The sequence below is a fragment of the Mytilus edulis genome, chromosome 10 (assembly GCF_963676685.1).
Source record: "Mytilus edulis chromosome 10, xbMytEdul2.2, whole genome shotgun sequence".
Taxonomy (NCBI): Eukaryota; Metazoa; Mollusca; class Bivalvia; order Mytilida; family Mytilidae; genus Mytilus; species Mytilus edulis.
The window spans coordinates 24,230,618-24,252,354 of record NC_092353.1 but is presented as its reverse complement, the minus strand read 5'-3'; the positions used below and the strand labels follow the sequence as shown (position 1 = coordinate 24,252,354).

Genomic DNA, 21,737 nt, shown 5'->3' with positions numbered 1-21,737 from the left:
GATCTGTCTATATACTATTAAACGAGAAGACCTCATTTTTTGTGTGGCTTCTCTTCTTTCCACAATACATTATTCATCATGCCCTTGTTTCCTATAGGTACCATGCATAGTTGCATTTGTCATCCATTCTTATGATTATTCAGTCTGGGTTATTTTGGGAGAAAAACAGAAAAAAAGACGTCCGGATATTGTTCCGTCATTGGACGTAATTTTAAGTCAGAATAGACTTACAGTTTGTGTTTTTTCTGTACACTTTGATACATGAATAAAGTGTATTTTCTATCTGCTATCATTTTCAAGTTTACTATCCATGACGGTCACAGAGTTTATTAAATGGAGAGGGTCTATGTAATATATCAATGACCGCAGTGGATTGATATTAATAAACTGAGAATTGATAGTAAAAAGCAAATACACTTTATTTATAGTAATGAATGTTCATTATGTACAGATAAACGCTAACATTATTGAAATTGATAGAAAAAAATGGGAATTTTTGGGGGGAAAGGAGGACCGGGCTTGAAAAACAATTGTCCTGTCCCAAAGTACCTAAGACTTTTAATACCTTTTCTGAAATCTCCAGTTATAAAATGTTTTACAAAAATTCTTTGGGTCACAAATTTTATAGAAAGAAAAAAAACAAATGGGAAAATTTTGGGAAAAAAGAGGAGGTGTAGAAAAACAATCGTCCTGTCCCCAAGTACCTATGACTTTTGTTACCTTTCCTGAATAGAAAACCAAAAAAAATGGGAATTTTGGAAAAACAGGAGGCGGATAGATTAAGTACAATTGTCCGGTCCCAAAGTACCTATGACTTTTGATACCTTTCATTATTATTTTTTTTACAAAAACTCATCTTTCAACACTTAACATACTTACAACCACGCTCTGAATACCCACGCCCGCGATTTCGCAGGTGTCATCTAGTATATTCTATACTGTACAATCCAAAAGGAAGCGAATTGAAGAATAATGCTTGGCTTTCATTGTACAGAATATATTATTTAAATGTCTCTATATCTGTGTTTGGCAATAGAGAAATGTCAAATTCTGATATAGGAGACGGGTAAAATTGACTTTTGATTTTTTTTTTCTGAATAAATGAGACTATTTGACATTTTAGCTCTTTATATTCGTAGCGCATGCACAAAGTGTCCCATTAGCATCATGGGGTCTTCTTTGAAATATTATCCTTATTTAACAAACATCAAAAGGTACCATCATGACATATATATAAGACAGTCTTTTGATGAAATGTGAATACATTTCTTTTTAACATCGCCTTAGTTTCTGAGATGACCTTTAAACACAATGATTTTTTGAAACTCAATTCTTCTAATCTTTTTTACCATATACTGACAGTTAATACAGACAAATACAACCCTTAATATAACAACTAATCTTAAATGTAGGTAGAATTTTCATTCTTCTATTCATAATCCTGTTCTAGTTTTCAGACAAATTATGACAATGTATTTCAGAGCAATAAAACAGACAAAATACACTGAAATCTGCTTCAAGTAAAAATCAATGTACTTAATAATTACAGTGGTGGAAACTTAAACGCTGAGTAAATCAAACCAGTACAACTGTACTTCACTACTAAAAATACTTCACTCTTTTAGTACTGAAGCAATATTCAACGAGGAGGCGGGATTCAGTTTTATTGTGTGGCAACAATATATTTCAAACAAAAATCAGCTTGTAATGATATATAAAATTGCAATATATAAAGTTTCAAAGTTAGGTGACTTCATCATTTGTAATGATATATAAAATTGCAATATATAAAGTTTCAAAGTAAGGTGACTTCATCATTGACACAAAATATGCTTTAAAGTCTTCTGACATTTTTGGTCTAAACAGACAGTGTAGTCTAAACATTATTGTCCTGTTATATTATCTCTATAATGGTTCAAAGATGTTGGACAATTTTGTGCAAGTGAGCTGAATTATAGAGCTTGTGATGCTCACCTTGGTCTATATATACATATTCAACAACCAGATGCTCAGCAGGGCACAGCTTTATACGACCGCAGTGGTCGAACCCTGAACAGTTGGGGCAAGTATGGACACAACATTCAAGCTTGATACAGCTCTGAATTTGGATTGTAATTTAGTAGTTGAAACATCAGGTTTCTGACACAGAATTAATGTGGTCTAAATGAACTTAAAAATATTTTTTTTGCTATTGAGCAATACACTATACTGTTGAATATTTATCCCCTCAAAAAAAAATATTTGCAGAAAAATTCTTTTTAATTTCTAAAATCTGAAATGAGAAAAATTTTACACCCCAACCAGCCACTCCCCTCCCACATTTTTTTCACCTCCCTTGTTTCCTTATTAGAAAAATAATCTCAATTCAAATTTCTAATGGAGTTGGCATCAATAACTACTCATAAAATATTAAAATATAAAATGACATACAGTCATGGTTAAAATAAATATTAATAAACAGTCACTTCTAAAAATAAATTTACAGCTACGTATCCATCTCAAAATAATCATCAGTTCTTAATACATAATTTTCAGGCAGTGTAAGGGGGTAATCAAGTAATCATACATATACATATACATAACAGTGGTTTTTTTTTAATTGGATTACCTCCCCTTTACTGCTTTTAAATTTTCTAAATTGTCCTTTAACCAGAAAACCCCTTGTTTCCCCCTTTTTTGTCCCTAATTGCTTGATGATTTGAACCATACCTCCCTCCCCCTAACCATCCCTTTGTAGTATGGAAACTTGTGGTATAATATCTGAGATATGTATACACTTAAACACTGTTATTGACTGAAAACTAAAAAAAAATACTTATTTTGGCACCTTTTTTGGCCCCAAATTCCTACACATTAGGGACCATAACCCCCAAAATCAATCCAAACCTTCTACCTGTGGTATTAAACATTGTGATACAATTTCAGAGCAATTTTAAAAAATTCGTAAGGGTTCCACGGAACCCAGTGTCTCGCCTACTTTTGCTGTTAATCGCAGACTCAACAAAAATGAGGAAAAACATCAATAAAAATTTCCCTCTCGATACTGTCTTTTGATTGAAAGAAGCTTCCAAGTTTGGTAAAAAATCCAGGATAGTTTATGAATCTAATAAATGTTTTATAAACTTTAACTGCAGACTGTATGTAATGTTAACTGGAAGAAAAACTAAGTCCATTTATAAGTAAAATACGGAAAAAGTGATTTTTTTTTTTACAAAATTTACTTCTGAATAATATCTTATGATCAGAAACAAGCTTTTGTCTAAGTTTGGTAGAAATCCAGGATAGTTTAAGAACATTATAAAAAATTTAAAAACTTAAACCACAGAGTGAATGTTTTGTTTCTGGCAAAAAAACTAAGTCCATTTATAAGTAAAAAACGGAAAAGTTGAAATTTATTTTTACAAAATTTTCTTCTTGATACTATCTTATGATAATAAACAAGCTTCTGTCCAAGTTTGGTACAAATCAAGGATAGTTTATGAAAGTTATTAAAATTTTAAAAACTTTAACCACAGAGTGAATGTAATGTTTCCTCGCAGAAAAACTAAGTCCATTTATAAGTAAAATACGGAAAAGTGGAAATTTATTTTTACAAAATTTACTTCTTGATACTATCTTATGATCATAAACAAGCTTCTGTCCAAGTTTGGTACAAATCAAGGATAGTTTATGAAAATTATTAAAATTTTAAAAACTTTAACCACAGAGTGAATGTAATGTTTCCTCGCAGAAAAACTAAGTCCATTTATAAGTAAAATATGGAAAAAATGGAATTTTATTTTCACAAAATTTACTTCTTGATACTTTCTTATGATCATAAACAAGCTTCTGTCCAAGTTTGGTAGAAATTCAGTATAGTTTAAGAAAGTTATTAAAATTTCAAAAACTTTAACCACAGAGTGAATATTTGTGGACACCGCCGACGACGACGACGCCGACGACGACGGAATGTAGGATCGCTTAGTCTCGCTTTTTCGACTAAAGTCGAAGGCTCGACAAAAATGCTTATACACAAGTTGATATCCTGAAAGTAGAAAAATACTTGTTTTGGGCCCCTTTTTCCAAAACAGTAGAAACCATCATTCCCAAAATCAATCCCAACCTTCCTTTTGAGGTATTGAATCTTCTTATAAAATTGCAAAAAGATCCATTCACGTAAACTAAAGTTATTGTCCGGACACCAAATGTGTTTTCGGACGACGCAGACGCCGCCGACGACATCATACCATTATACAATGCAAAAAATTTTTTTGTGGTTGTATAAAAATGAAAAAATAGTAAAATTTGTCATTTAAGGGCAATAACATCTATATAAAAATTGTTGGAGAGGTTTGTTGTATTAGGAATGTCAAATATTCTCTATTTATAACTGTTTTCAAAATAGCAGACAAAACATGCATTTTACGTCTATGTTTAGTTTTAAGCCATGTCTGCCATCTTGGTTAGTGTCTGTCACACAGTGACATACTTATTAAACTTAAAAGACCCCATTGATGATTGTGGCCAATTTTGCTTAAATTTTGCCCAGTATTTTCAGATGAGAAGATTTTTGTAAAAATTTAAAGACAACGGCAGAAGACAGACGCCAAGTGATGAGAAAAGCTCACTTGGCTCTTCGGACAGGTGAGTTAACTAGAGGCTCTCAAGAGCCTGTGTCGCTCACCTTGGTCTATGTGCATATTAAACAATGGACACAGATAAATTCATGACAAAATTGTGTTTTGGTGATCATGATGTGTTTGTAGATCTTACTTTACTGGACATTCTTCTTGCTACAGTTATCTCTATCTATAATGAACTTGGCCCAGTAATTACAGTGGAAAATATATTCTACAAATTTACAAAAATTTACAAAAATTTATGAAAATTGTTAAAAAATTACTATAAAGGGCAATAACTCCTTAAGGGGTAACTTGACAATTTTGGTCATGTTGACTTATTTGTAGATCTTACTTTGCTGAACATTATTGCTGTTTACAGTTTATCTCTATCTATTATAATATTCAAGATAATAACCAAAAACTGCAAAATTTCCTTAAAATTACTAATTCTGGGGCAGCAACCCAACAACAGGGTGTCTGTTTTGTCTTAAAATTTCAGGGTAGATAGATCTTGACCTGATAAACAATTTATTCCTGTCAGATTTGCTCTAAATACTTTGGTTTCAGAGATATAAGCCAAAATCTACATTTTACCCCTATGTTCTATTTTTAGCCATGGCGGCCACTTTGGTTGGTTGGCAGGGTCACGCCACACATTTTTTAAACTAGATACCCCAATGATGATTTTGGCCAAGTTTGGATTAATTTGGCCCAGTAGTTTCAGAGAAGAAGATTTTTGTAAAAGATAACTAAGATTTACGAAAAATGGTTAAAAATTGACTATAAAGGGCAATAACTGCTAAAGGGGTCAACTGACCATTTCGGTCATGTTGACCTTTTTGTAAATCTTACTTTGCTGAACATTATTGCTGTTTACAGTTTATCTCCATCTATAATAATATTCAAGATAATAACCAAAAACAATAAAATTTCCTTAAAATTGTCAATTTAGGGGCAGCAACCCAACAACGGGTTGTCCGATTCATCTGAAAAATGCAGGGCAGATTATAAGGTCTTGACCTGAATAACAATTTAACCCCATGTCAGATTTGCTCTAAATGCTTTGGTTTTTGAGTTATAAGCCAAAAACTGCATTTTACCCCTATGTTCTATTTTTCGCCATGGCGGCCATCTTGGTTGGTTGGCCAGGTCACCGGACACATTTTTTAAACTAGATACCCCAATGATGATTGTGGCCAAGTTTGGTTTGATCTGGCCCAGTAGTTTCAGAGGAGAAGATTTTTGTAAAAGTTAACGACGACGGACGACAACGACGGACGACGACGACAGATGTCGGACGCCAAGTGATGAGAAAAGCTCACTTGGCCTTTTAGGCCAGGTGAGCTAAAAAGGGTCATAAAAACCTTGAAAAGTCCAATATTTTTTATTGTAATTCAGAGCACCATCAAAGTTTGCCATCAGACCTGAGACATAAGAGATATTAAATGCACAGGTCTGTATTAGAATTGGTTACTTAAATTATAGTGATAATTTTATTTATTTGTGAAGAATTCTCATAGAAAGTAACAGCCTTTTATGTCTCATTATAAAAGCAGCAGACAATTCTCCCTTGGGGTATATTATCAGGAAATATCTACAAATATTACACAGAACACTGCAATGAATAAATCAATCTTATTAATATCAGATCTAATGGTTAAAATTTACTAAAAAATATTCATTAATTTCAATAAAGAATCTGCAGTTTTCTCTCCCTAAATGGCAGCTGCATTTCCAATGCTAAATTGAAAAAAACAAATTAATGCGCAAAATTTAAAAAAAAAGAATAGTTAAAATTAACAAAGGTGGTGCATCATAAAGGATTCATGATATAACATCTTTATAGTACCATATAATATAAAATTCGATAGTTTATGAAAGTTATTAAAATTTTAAAAACTTTAACCACAGAGTGAATGTAATGTTTCCTCGCAGAAAAACTAAGTCCATTTATAAGTAAAATACAGAAAAAATGGAATTTTATTTTTACAAAATTTACTTCTGGATACTTTCTTATGATCATAAACAAGCTTCTGTCCAAGTTTGGTAGAAATTCAGTATAGTTTAAGAAAGTTATTAAAATTTCAAAAACTTTAACCACAGAGTGAATATTTGTGGACGCCGCCGACGACGACGACGATGGAATGTAGGATCGCTTAGTCTCGCTTTTTCGACTAAAGTCGAAGGCTCGACAAAAATCATTTAGGGGACTGTTGTTAGTGTAAACAGTATTGTATTATAAATTATACAATTACTATTTGACTGTCCCTATTGGTATCTTTCACCCCTCCTTCACAACATATATTTGTATTTACAAATAGGATTCAGATGTCCCTTTTGGTATCCTTCGCCCCTCCTTTACAACATATATTTGTATTTACAAATAGGATTCAGATGTTCCTTTTGGTCTCCTTTGCCCCTCCTTTACAACATATATTTGTATTTACAAATAGGATTCAGATGTCCCTTTTGGTATCCTTCGCCCCTCCTTTACAACATATATTTGTATTTATAAATAGGATTCAGATGTCCCTTTTGGTATCCTTCGCCCCTCCTTCACAACATATATTTGTATTTACAAATAGGATTCAGATGTCCCTTTTGGTATCCTTCGCCTCTCCTTTACAACATATATTTGTATTCCCTTTTGGTATCCTTTGCCCCTCCTTTACAACATATATTTGTATTTACAAATAGGATTCAGATGTCCCTTTTGGTATCCTTCGCCCCTCCTTTACAACATATATTTGTATTTACAAATAGGATTCAGATGTCCCTTTTGGTATCCTTCGCCCCTCCTTTACAACATATATTTGTATTTACAAATAGGATTCAGATGTCCCTTTTGGTATCCTTTGCCCCTCCTTTACAACATATATTTGTATTTACAAATAGGATTCAGATGTCCCTTTTGGTCTCCTTTGCCCCTCCTTTACAACATATATTTGTATTTACAAATAGGATTCAGATGTCCCTTTTGGTCTCCTTTGCCCCTCCTTTACAACATATATTTGTATTTACAAATAGGATTCAGATGTCCCTTTTGGTATCCTTCGCCTCTCCTTTACAACATATATTTGTATTCCCTTTTGGTATCCTTTGCCCCTCCTTTACAACATATATTTGTATTTACAAATAGGATTCAGATGACCCTTTTGGTATCCTTCGCCCCTCCTTTACAACATATATTTGTATTTACAAATAGGATTCAGATGTCCCTTTTGGTCTCCTTTGCCCCTCCTTTACAACATATATTTGTATTTACAAATAGGATTCAGATGTCCCTTTTGGTATCCTTCGCCCCTCCTTTACAACATATATTTGTATTTACAAATAGGATTCAGATGTCCCTTTTGGTCTCCTTTGTCCCTCCTTTACAACATATATTTGTACTTACAAATAGGATTCAGATGTCCCTTTTGGTATCCTTCGCCCCTCCTTTACAACATATATTTGTATTTACAAATAGGATTCAGATGTCCCTTTTGGTATCCTTAGCCCCTCCTTTACAACATATATTTGTATTTACAAATAGGATTCAGATGTCCCTTTTGGTATCCTTTGCCCCTCCTTTACAACATATATTTGTATTTACAAATAGGATTCAGATGTCCCTTTTTGTATCCTTCGCCCCTCCTTTACAACATATATTTGTATTTACAAATAGGATTCAGATGACCCTTTTGGTATCCTTCGCCCCTCCTTTACAACATATATTTGTATTTACAAATAGGATTCAGATGTCCCTTTTGGTATCTTTCGCCCCTCCTTTACAACATATATTTGTATTTACAAATAGGATTCAGATGTCCCTTTTTGTATCCTTCGCCCCTCCTTTACAACATATATTTGTATTTACAAATAGGATTCAGATGTCCCTTTTTGTATCCTTCACCCCTCCTTTACAACATATATTTGAATTTACAAATAGGATTCACATGTCCCTTTTGGTATCCTTCGCCCCTCCTTTACAACATATATTTGTATTTACAAATAGGATTCAGATGTCCCTTTTGGTATCCTTCGCCCCTCCTTTACAACATATATTTGTATTTACAAATAGGATTCAGATGTCCCTTTTGGTATCCTTCGCCCCTCCTTTACAACATATATTTGTATTTACAAATAGGATTCAGATGTCCCTTTTGGTATCCTTCGCCCCTCCTTAACAACATATATTTGTATTTATAAATAGGATTCAGATGTCCCTTTTGGTATCCTTTGCCCCTCCTTTACAACATATATTTGTATTTACAAATAGGATTCAGATGTCCCTTTTGGTATCCTTTGCCCCTCCTTTACAACATATATTTGTATTTACAAATAGGATTCAGATGTCCCTTTTTGTATCCTTCACCCCTCCTTTACAACATATATTTGTATTTACAAATAGGATTCAGATGTCCCTTTTTGTATCCTTCACCCCTCCTTTACAACATATATTTGTATTTACAAATAGGATTCAGATGTCCCTTTTGGTATCTTTCGCCCCTCCTTTACAACATATATTTGTATTTACAAATAGGATTCAGATGTCCCTTTTGGTATCCTTCGCCCCTCCTTCACAACATATATTTGTATTTACAAATAGGATTCAGATGTCCCTTTTGGTATCCTTTGCCCCTCCTTTACAACATATATTTGTATTTACAAATAGGATTCAGAAACATGAACTAGACTTGTGCTTATGTTAATCTGAATCATTGGCCTTGGGACGGTTGTTGACGAGCTATAACTTATCTATCCCCTTCAACTTTCTCTGGTAAAGCAATAGGTCCAAATCAACGTTTTAATGGACATTTCTTGTCATGGTTTAGAGGTAGAAATCTAAATAGCAGTTGAGAAAATTTGTAACATAATGATATCAGGTGCTTGGGCATGATCCAAGGAAACACAAGAGTGTACACTCTCAAATGTATAGCTGATTTAATGATCCTGATTGAATTTACCTTGAAAGTCTTGAAACCAAAGTAACATAAAATTCACATAATTAATTTTATCATTTTTAATAATGAGGATGAGGGGTGGGGCATCAGACACCCATGGACAAAACCACAGGCTAACTTTCTAGGTCTTGTCATCAAATTATGTCTTACTTTTGTACATTTATAATGAAGATCCCAGGATGAATATTTCTGTAATGCAGTAGGTCAATTATAGACCCATTCTGACCCTTCAGTTGTAAACCCATACTGACCAATATCTAAACTTTATCAAGTTTCAGACCAAATATGAAACCATTTTCTTGCATGCAGAAGGAGATTGAGAATACTTTTCCTTGTACCACAAGTTGATAAATTTTCAACCATTAGCAAATTAGCATTAGGATGTGGCTGCTCTGCAAAGGTAAAAGTGGTTTACAGGCTTAGAACATCATCAAGCTGCAGATCATATACAAAATCATTCCCTTTCAAAGAAGCTAAGAAATCATAAACAAAAATTTTCTTCTCAAAGGTTTTTCAGATGCATTGAGTCCAGCAGTTACTATAGACCTGTTTTCACTGTGATGAAGATTAAACTTATCATTGCAACTCTTTGTAATGTTATAATTGCCAAGATAAAATTGTAATGTTATAAGTATCAAGATAAAATTTCCCCAAAATCTAACATTGTCTTATAAGTAGCATAAATTCAGAAAATTCCTTTTCTAGTTTTTTCAGGTATCTATCTGTTGCACTTAATTTCTTGTGCAGCCAATGAACATGGTCCTTCATAATTCATTAAAACAGAATATCAAGAATAACACTGAATAGTAAAATAATTTATTTAACCTTAACTCATTCGCCCCCAAGACATTTTTGGAAAATCAGGCATTTTCGAAAATTTGCAAACATATGCAAATTATATGCAAATGAGCAAACTCCTGATGCTGTAACTGATGCTCATCTATTAAACTACTTATTGGGATTTGGGGGCGAATGGCATGGGTGGGGGGTGGGGTGGGAGGTGGAATATTTTTTCGTGGGTTTGAACCCACCCCCAGTGAAAAATGCTAATTTTCCGTCTATTTTCCGATTTCAAAACGACCTTGAGAGGTGAACACTGACACGACTGTGTTTTTTTGTCATTCAAGTATTACCCTATAGTTACAGTAGTCCATTCATGCTAGCTGGGAGTATATTGGACTTCAGTGTCTTGCTTGGGAATTATCATTGTCAAGTCAGGTCTGCCTAAATGTCCGTTTTTATGGATTTTTGACAAAACGGTGACCTAGATTTTACAGACTAGATTCCTATTGGCCATATTATACCTCGTTGTGTTCCTATACCACCTATGCATGCATATATGATAATAGTTTTTACCAACAGTCACTTCCAGTTACGTAGTGGCCATCAAAAGATGCCCACCCCCACCGGATTTTGGCTACTTTTCATGTTTTTCTGATTTTGAACTCTTAAACAGCTTTCAAAGTGCCATATGTTCATGAACAGACATCTGAGAAGAGTTGATGGACCATGAACTGCTTGGTTGAAGTCCCTGCTATCATGACAGTTCAGCTGGGGCAGTTCAAAAAAAGTATGGAGGGTCATACGGGCCATCAAAGAATGGTTGTCGCCATCACGCCTACAGGCGGGATTGGGGGTTAAAGGGTTAATTCATTATCAATGTGTTCGAAAGTTAAAGTTGCTTTCAGCTGGGAATTATGATTTTTCCTTTCAATTCCAGATTTGTAAGGTATACATGGTACTGAACTCCATAAATTTCGTGACTTAAAGGGGAAATGATTTGGTGTATAGATATAAGATCTAGAAGATGTGGGAGGTATCAGTACCCATGAGACAACTCACCATCCAAGTGAAAATTTATGAAAGTAAACCATTATAGGTCAAAGTACGGTCTTCAACAGGGAGCCTGAAATATCTTCTTGGTAAGAACTCTACACAGTACAATTAACGAGCAGAAATATCTTCTAGGCAGTAGAATTTATTAGCAGAAATATACTCTTGAGGCTCTTGACTAAGACATAAATCTTCAGGATTATTCAACACCTTTACTAAAACAAAACATACTGCAGCAAACTCTAATTGATGAACTGTATACCTGTACCACCTATATACCTAAATGATGTACAGCTCTAACTAAAATCAATAAGGCTGAGAAATGAAAACCTAATTATTCTGTCAAAAGTACAAATTCATTGACAAAGAAAAGCCTTTAAGAACTAATTTCCCACAATAGATTTCACGCCATTATCTGGCCTTCAGTGTCCGACACAATAACATTATCTATGTCAGTGGCAGCTTAAACAAACAGTTATTAGGTATTGCCTATAGTCATCATTAATTCTAGCCCTTTCATTTTTTTATCAATTAAACATTTCCTTCATGGGTTATATATATATATATATATATTAATAAAAAATATGTATGCTATTTATCTACATGCAGAATCAATTATTAAATTGAAATGTAGCTTAGCAAATTACATATAGATTTTAAATCAATACTATTCCGTAATCTTAACTTTGGCTGTTGGGAGCGACTGACACAGTTTCTACCCTGATTCCAGCCCACACTGTAACAATAATACAGTCAACTCCACTCCTTAATGCATCTTTCCTTTGAACCAGAGACTTCAACAGCTACAAGACACATATCATTGCATTGTGCGTAAAAGGGAGTCAATGTGGAGAGAATGCATCTATATATACTGCACCCACTGCACCAATGCATCATGCATCTAAACATTTGGTAAGTTAAAACTTTTTTCATCATCATATGTCACTTAGCTCCAAATTTTCCATTGCATTGAATGATTTATTTGCAACATGAATTTTTTATACTTTTTTCTACCAGTTTAAATTGATATGTACTAACATATACAATACTGTTGGGGGAATATTATTGTTTGAATAGGGCAAACGTAATGAGTGAAGATTTATACTGGATAGAAATCAATATATACACTGATACTTTCAAATGTCACAGGTCTTTTCTGAAGCTTATTTGTGGGCGAGGACATTTTACACTTTGTCTTCATTTACTGCTATTTATTGAAATAAGCCAACAGGCTTCAGATTTTGATTGTCTGAAAATCATCACAACATGAACAAAAACATGTGGCTATTAAATTGACTCAGTTGTATATATGCATTATATAAAAACATGGTTTCAATATAAAAAAGAATATATAGTATGATTGCCAATGAGACAACTCTCCACGTAAGACTAAATGACACAGAAAATATCAACTATACCTCATAGTATGGCCTTCATCAATGAGTAAAGCCCTTTTTATATGAACTTTTAGGTCACCTTTAAAACACAATATAAATTTTAACAAAGATTGAATTTCTGAATGCAGCAGATCTATTGGTACTTGGTAAACAGTGTTATATGGCTCAAATTGGTCAATGGTGGAACCAGATGAACACAATAATGTATTGAGCAAAAGCCAAAAGGTCTTGTCCATATTGTAAGGGTACAAAACTAATGTTTGTTCTGGAATAATTATCAACCTATAAATCTTGGAAACATCAAATCTCTGCACAGAGATTGATTAATTGTTGGTTGCTAAATGTCCAGTGGCAAATATTTCATGCATGTTCAGGACGATACACAGAGAAGTTTGCATACACTCACGACAGTTCTGATTCAATTATTACTGCCTGTTTGCACATTTTGCTAAATTCTTCATCAATTAGATATAGCTATATTACTGTAGAACTATCTTACCTGTTTGCACATTTTGCTAAATTCTTCTTCAATTAGATATAGTACTGTAGAACTATCTTCAAATATCAATGGAGATTTATCTTAAGGGAGAAAAATAGAGTAGGCAATTCATCTTGACCTCAATGCAAAGCAAAAAAGAAACTGATGAAATTTTTGTTGGTCAAAATTGTTTGGTCAATCCTAAGGAGAAAAAAGCAATGAAAATCTCAGTAACCTAACATCCCATTTTTAAATACAATGAAGTTTGATTCTCTGACAAAAATATTTCCTGTCTCAGTTTCAGAACAGATTCTACATTTTAGGTGCTCTTTCAGATGGAAATGCTAATCTAAAATGTATTTTTGTAAGCATTTAAATAAGTTAAATATAAATAGCTGATGTATGTTTGGGGTTTTTCTTTAAATCTTAAAAAAATAAACAAAAGGTTTCTCAGTTTGGACACTTTTAATTTCTTTTTTTCCTCTACCAATAATTTGCATACCATCTCTGGTGTATTATCGCAAATGACGAAATGCTAATCTAAAATGTACTTTTGTGAGCATTTAAATAATTTTAATATAAATAGCTGATGTATGTTTGGGGTTTTTCTTTAAATCTTAAAAAAATAAAAGGTTTCTCAGTTTGCACACTTTTAATCTCCTTTTTCCTCTACCAATAATTTGCATACCATCTCTGGTGTATTATCGCAAATGACTATTTACAAATGCAAAAGGAAACATGTTTCCAACATACTACACCAATCAGGTAACACTTTTATTGCAGCATTTCAAGGTATGCAAAAACCTTCATATTCTTGTGCTAAGGGAGGTAAATCCTTGTTATTTTTAACACTTTCTGAACTTATATGACCCTGGATTAATATTGTTTGATATTACATAACAAGTGTGTTTTTAATGAACTGAAATTTGACATTAGACTAACATAAACGTATCACTCATACAAATTTAATGCATAAGAAATCTATTTTCTTCGAAATGACGAAAACAAAAGGTGATCAATCATTAATTATTACAGTAATTTGAATCAATTAGACAGAAGGCCTTTTATTGAAAACTTGTTTCTACGATGACAGTTCATTAAATATAGAAACAATGAGCAATATGTTTAACTATTATAGTACTGAATAAAGAATAGAACACTTCATTAATAACGTTTAAAAAAAAGACGTAACAATAATATTGTTTCAGGCATTTCATTTAATAATGAACATATTAATTACTTCTTAATTGATTGATTATGGAATTAATTATTATTATATAATTTTCATTTAATTCAACAGTAATAAAGAGTCATGAAATATATATTCATAGTCATAAATATTTGTAACAGACATAAACAAAAAGTTTGAAATATGAATTTAAATCTTTCCCACTGTTTAAGTTATAAGTACATGTATATGTTTCTTTTTGTTAATTGACTGCATGATTTATAGAAATTTAATGATTCTAATATATACATCAACAACAAGTCTACAGCAATGTAAAATAAAATGATAAAACCTGGAGATATATAGTATCCTAACTACCTGTTAGCCAATGACTAAGCCCCATATAAAAACCACAAGGCAGTTTTGGACACTCCTAGAACATATTATACAGTAAATACTCCTACCCTTTCTGACCCTTATTTCATCCAGCAAATCACTGAACCTCATACCGATTAAATCATATTGTGTGATCAACTTTTTTCAAATTTTAACACAAAAAGAGGAGTGAAGAAGACAAATTTGCAAAAATGGCGGGATGATTTGTAAATTGTAAAACAGGAAAACCACAGGAATCTGTTTGCATCATATTTACATCGAACATACAACAGAACTTTATTGTGAACCTAATCCATGATTATTCATCTTAGAGAAATTGTGTATCTATGTTGTAAAACTTGAGGACCACATTTTTAACTTCTGACTTTTCAATCACTCTACGAGCCTCCATATTGTTTGGACAAAAAATTACTGGATGATTACACAGGCAAAAGTGCAAATTGCATGGGATGAGCTGTCCCTTTTTGCCAGTAGGATTATAACAAAATGGAGTCATCTTTCTCAAACTGATAACAAGGATATCAAAGTCCATAAACAATTTCTAACAAGAATATACTTGCTTTTCCTGCTTTGTGTGTCCAGGAGGTTCTCTCACTAAGTAAATAACTTTTTTTGAAAAGTGAAAATTTGAAAATTTTGGAATAACTCCTTTGTTCAACTGTAAATAAAAATGATGGAAGATTTATCCCTTCTGGACCCTGACGAAACAGGTAAGCTTTTAATGATAAATATAATTCTAAATAAAAATATTCTTCTTTTTTACTTGATTATGTAACACAAATATAATTCTAAATAACAGCGAATTGTGATACATGTACATGTACGTTCTAAAGTTTGATATTTTATCATAGTGATCGTCTAGATCGACAAATTCTTCCATTTTAAACCATTCTGCATTGTCAGCAAAACTCTGCATTATCTGTTTACCAATGTTGCCACAAATTAGAAAGACATTATTTTTTTTCAATTTTTTTCTTTGATTTTCCTTTGCCAATAATTTTTTTTTTCAATTTTATATATTTATTGATAATTTTGAAAACACTAAATATTTTTTTTTTAAATAGATAGTAAGCTTTATTCTAATGTAGTTGTTAATTTTAAAACACATGAACCCACATAACAGAAATAAACCACAAATTCCAACTTTTACATGCTTGCTTTAATGCTATGATGGAACTCAGATCTTGCTAGTTCATTTGTGGCTAACCATTTTATAATAGTGCTTTAGAAAAATTTAAAAGCAAAGCATGATGGACCACAAATAATTACTGAAAAGTGGGGTGCAAAATCCAAATCAGTTTCAACAAAGACTAAAATTTTAGCGTATTTGACTAAATATTGCAATTATATAAAATAAACATTTATTGTTATATGTTCTAATATTTAGAAATAAATTAATGAATTTCACTCATTATTCACAGATTTTATTGATTTTTTTTTATCATAAAACAATCAATATAGAATAACACAATAAAATAACAAATAAGTCTTCAAATAAATTAATGTTATTGATTTAAACTAAATTAAATAATACAAATTTTAGTAATATGTTAATAAATAAATTAATTTATATTTTCAAAAGTTTTTTTTGTTCCACCAATGAAAACTTGCCACCATGATATATAGGAAATGTAGTTGTGGAAAGATGTTGTTAACACAAACCAGCGTAAAACTTTTCTGGTTTAAAACAGGAAAAGCCATTTTTTATTTTTTCTCAGCAAATAAAAAAATTTAAGGACATACAAAATTATGTAAATATAACTTCCAGAACAAAATCTGGTAAAAAAATTACCTTTCTTTTTTTTGTTGTATAATTTTTTTTTCCTTCTTTCCTCAGACGACACATAAAAATAGCAGAAACAAAGCTTTGGGTGAATGAATTTAAATATCAAAGCAATTTTTTGAAATTGATGTTTAATCTTGAAATTATCTTTTTAGAATTCTACATGCTTTATTAATATTCAAAAAATAAATAGAAATTAATACAAAGCCACAAAGAAGTTAGTTAAAACAAATAACCCTCTAGATCTGCATTTACTTTCTAAACATGCAAGCATTATACAGGAAGATTTAGAGGTCTTTGAATAATATAGAGCTGATTCCTCCCAAATATGGACATTTGATATCTGAGTTCATATTGACTTACAGTAATGCATCATGTTAACTGCAATGCATGTTTAAAAATATCTGTGCAATTCTTCAGCATAATCTTGATAATAAGGTGATAAACTGACAGAAATGAATTTCCTTTCAGACTGGAATATGTATGAGTCATGCATGTTTTTCAAAATCCATGAACATATTGAATTTCTTTTATGCAAATTTTATCTCATTGTTTGTTTATACATTTCAAAATTACGAAGCTAATCTCCAAAAATTTTCAACTTGTAATCTCAAATTTACTTAGTGTACATATAATTTTTAAAAAAATGTTAACTTAAGGCTCAGAGGTCTACTACACATAGTCTTTCCCTTTGCATGCTAAACTAATTAATGTTCATCATTGTTCATATAAGATTTAAAAAGTGAGTGGTAATTTGGCAGATGTTTTCAGGACAAAAAGATGCCATCCTAAGTTTGTCATGTTTTGTAAACACATATCACTAAAAACAGATTTATTCTTTTTAGGCAGCCTTACTCTGGGGTTTCATTTTGCAACAAAATAAGCAGAGCTCATGTTTTGGGCCAACCCATATAAACCCAGCTATTTTAGTTAACTTCTGAGCAACATAACAGCATTAAGTTTTTGAAATGACATACAAGAATAGTCTTTAGCTGGTCCTGTATTTTTAAGTCACTCTCAGAAATTTACAAAGCAATTAATGAAAAGGGAAAATAATTTATTTGATGTCAATATGGTCACTCAAGCAATTTAGATCACAATGTTTTTTTTCTCTCCCACAATTAAATCCATGTTTTCTCTCCAAGTTCTAAATATCAAACATTTCGCATTACCGGTACATCAAGTCTTAATGCTAACTCAACATCATATCACATATGAGCACATAAAACAACACAATTGTGTCATATCTGAGCAATTAACCATTAAACAATGTATATTAAACTAGAAATAGCACCAAGAATTCATAGCAGCTCATTGTGAGATTAGTACAAGGCTGATTGTGGTATGTTAGCATTTCGCATTCACGTCATTTCACCTAACTTAATGCTAATTTTAGTCCCTTCAAAACTAGGACGACAAAATAAATCAGTTACTACTCATTTTTTTATTGGTTGTTCTGGCATGCATTTCTGGCAAGAAAAATCTTTTAGTGTGCAACAATATTTCCACAAAACTCTTCTTCCCTATTTTTTTTACCATGCTCATTATGTTATATTTTTTATTAAACAAATTGCAATATTTTAGTGTCCATACATCTCTAATATTTAATTTGTATATAAGAATTATTATATAATTATCTCCCCTTCTATTATTATCAAATAATTATCCATGTTTACCTGTTCTTCATCGAACTGATTGCAACAATGTCAATATGCCATACAGTTATCCTTTATTCCCTATCGTATAATTTTATTTTTTTTATTACAAATGAAAAAAAAACCGTTGAACTTTCACATTTGATTAGAGATTTGTTTATTCTCAAGAAGGTACACTAGTTAGCTCCCTTGTTTAGGCCAAGTTTGTGGAAATTTTAATTCTCCCATGCTTAGATGGCACACATTTCGGTAAATCATTAAAAAATTATCTTTAAAAACAAACATGGAAATTTTGTGTATTTTTAACTGTACAAAGGCACCATATCTCCCAGTTTGCTTACAGCCTTGTTCTACAATTATTTGTATCAAAGTGCATAATGTGATAACAGCTTCAAGGATGTATATAATACTGAATAACAACCCAAACTGAACCCTACGCCATAACGTGATAACAGCTTCAAGGATGTATATAATACTTAATAAAAACCCAAACTGAACCCCACACCATTATATATTAAATGTAACAGTAATAAACAAAGATATTGAATTAACATTTGATTTAGCTCAGGAATCTCATCTGGATCGGTACTTTGAGTAAATAACTCCCTTTTTTTCATAGATAAAGAGTTCCTTTAGACTTTTCACCACATCTTAAATTTAGGAGTAATATACACAACTGTTATCTCTTCTATCACTTTTTTACAAATTGGCTAGGATTCCAACTTGTTGCACTTAGACTATGCACTTTCAACTTACATTTAACTACAGAGAAAGAATTATTTCTAAAAATAACTTTCATACTTGAAAGATGGTTTTCCCCTTGCATTATTGTTTAAAATGAAAGCTGCACCTACACATTCAAGGTCACACAATAATTGTCAGACTGCACTAACAGTTCAGGCACCTACTTCCAGAATTCTACCTCCTACCAAAAGACCTTGAATGCATTTTATAAAAAGATAAATATCTTCTCCAAGCTAAGTACATTGTGACAATCCCCCAAATACATTACATGCATCATTAACACAATCCAAGTATGAATCAACAAAATAAACCACACTTAAATAAAACAATTTACTAATATATCTACCACATACTTAGATCTGCATAAATTGACCAAAATATCAATGCACTTACAAAAGGTTAAAGGTCCTCTACGGGATATTCAAATAAAATCTTTTCAGTTCAGTAAGGGAGACGCTCCCTTATTTTGACATTCTCAAGGGTAGTATAAAGTAATCATATTACCTGAGAAATTTACAAACAAATTACAAGGATATCAAACAAAATAAATTGTTTGGAAAAAGTGGACAAATCATCCATATCAGTTGGAATAGAATGAAATATGAGTAGCATTAATTTAATGTAGGCTATTGTTAACTTACAATCCTAAACTTAGCTCAATTAAATTAAAAATACTTTTGGAATGTTATTTTCCTGCTCTGCATATTTCCACTATGTATTGGTCCCCTTTCTTATAACACAAAATATCATCTTTGCCATGTTTGCAAACTCAGCATACTCATTAACACTGTTTATATTATAGAATGGACATGGCTTCTATTGAATAAAACTTTCTTATTGATAATGATTATTCTGTCACTGTTATATATCATACTTTGTGCTCCTACTCAAAATTCAAGATTCTTATCTTATTCAAATATACTCAGCTAATACTTAGTCCTAGCCTTGTGCTGTATAAGCAGTACAAAATATAAAAATTTACTTCCATTTTGTAAAAGTTATCACAAAGAATAATTGTTTACTAGTAGTGACTGACTTAAACATTTCATTGTTTCTCAGAAGCAGCACTGTAAAGTGTTTGAACCTAGACATAGTGCAAATAGCATAATATGCATGACATCCCACAATCCAAGTCAAATGTACAGAAAACAGTGGCTGACTGTCCTAATGAACTTGGTAACCTTCTTAAGAGACACACCAATCTGTTATGAACACAACCTTATCCCTGTCCTGAACCTCTATCTGGTTCCCAGTACAGAATGACACTGTTATACAACAGACACTCACTGAACTTGTTTTGTATCTCATAAATCACATGCAACATCTATTTAACAAATCCTTGTTTACAACCTTTTAATTACTTTAACTTATGCAAACTTTCCCTGTTTTGTAAGTATTTTTTCTAGGGCCATCTTTTCTCTGTTTTCACTGTCAAATTATATAAATTAACAAATAAATTTATGTCTTCTTTCAAAGGTCATCACCGTTACCAGTAATTAATATTATGCATATCATAAATTTAATGCAAATTAAATAAAAAAAGTGTTTTCCCTGATTAAATAACATCTGAACATCTAAATATAGCTATGTCATGTTATATTATAATATATATACCATACATTATCTCATATTTTATACAAAAACTGCATGTGGCTTCCAAAAATAAACCACAGACCAGACAAACAAAATACTGTTATAAAACATGTTCAACAGGATCTACCATGTTACTATAACTAGAAATCTTTTTTTTTTTAATTTATTATATAGTTGGACAGATTTTTATATTTTGACAATCTGCTTCTAAAATTTACTTGTACACTAGAACACACCCGTATATCGCGGGTCCGTGACTAAATTAAAGTATATAACTATGCGCAAGTTTTATTTTAGTATTAGTATTGTCATCTGATAAAGTCATGCTGATTATAAGATACACAGTTTTCTCTGCTTTCAAATCTTTCTGTTTGAACCCGTCGAACTGGAACTCAATTATTGATAATATTAATTATTTGGAAAACAAAAGGTCCTGGAATGGAGTATTTTTTAATCAACAGCATTGTCCTATATTAGTTATAAATATTGAATTCTTTGATTCGCTGTTTTACGTCATGCCCGCTAACAAATTGAAAACTGTACCTATACGCCTTATTTTAGTCCAGATTTTTAGTATTCGTATTGTTATCTTAGAAAGTCTAACTGATTAAAAAACTACAATAGGTAACAATTTGACAATTAAGTAGTGTCAACCCTGTGATTATGACCCGTGTAATACTATATAGCATATTAATCCTGAATACACGGTTTGGTGGTGCGCCTGTCAGATGCGGAACGTACAGATAAGGTAATCGGTAACAGGTGAATATACTATTGGTATCGGTATCGGACTCGACCCGGAAATTCTTAATTATTGGCAATATTAATTACATGGAAAACAAAAGGGCCTGGAGTGGTGTAATTTTTAATCTACACCTTTGTACTATATTAGTTATATATAAAGTTGAATTCTTTGATTCGTCGTTTTTACGTGATGACGGCTGACAAATTGGACCTCATAATTTTAGAATTATAGATGCAATGTATGTACTTATTCAGTCTATTACAGAAATCAAATTAGTAGTATTGTATCACAATCTTAATGGTCAAGTAACTATTGGCTTTTTACTCTCTTCTAAAATAGAATAAAATGATTATGATTTGATTTTAGACATGTCAAGCAAACCAAAAGAGAAATAGTGT

At 31.8% G+C, this 21,737-nt stretch overlaps 2 protein-coding genes across 27 annotated transcripts in view; one reads left to right on the top strand and one right to left on the bottom strand.

Moving 5' to 3' along the window:
* The window catches only part of LOC139490725 (transcription initiation protein SPT3 homolog), a 102,732-nt gene that overhangs the window by 43,249 nt on the left and 37,746 nt on the right, over positions 1 to 21,737 (bottom strand). Inside the window, exon 1 of one of the 25 annotated variants that reach the window (XM_071277692.1) lies at positions 12,028 to 12,213. The exons of 23 other annotated variants lie outside the window; for them this stretch is intronic. In XM_071277692.1, the coding sequence (XP_071133793.1) occupies positions 12,028 to 12,029 (2 nt within the window). In that variant the 5' untranslated portion in view covers positions 12,030 to 12,213. Of the gene's footprint in view, positions 1 to 12,027; positions 12,214 to 21,737 lie in introns of those variants that run through there. One more of the 25 variants, XM_071277689.1, reaches the window with a different exon arrangement.
* LOC139490723 (runt-related transcription factor 1-like) overlaps positions 14,839 to 21,737 on the top strand; it is a 52,486-nt gene continuing 45,587 nt past the window's right edge. The window contains exon 1 of one of the 2 annotated variants that reach the window (XM_071277660.1): positions 14,839 to 15,529. In XM_071277660.1, the coding sequence (XP_071133761.1) occupies positions 15,490 to 15,529 (40 nt within the window). In that variant the 5' untranslated portion in view covers positions 14,839 to 15,489. The remainder of the gene's footprint in view (positions 15,530 to 21,737) is intronic. The other variant, XM_071277663.1, reaches the window with a different exon arrangement.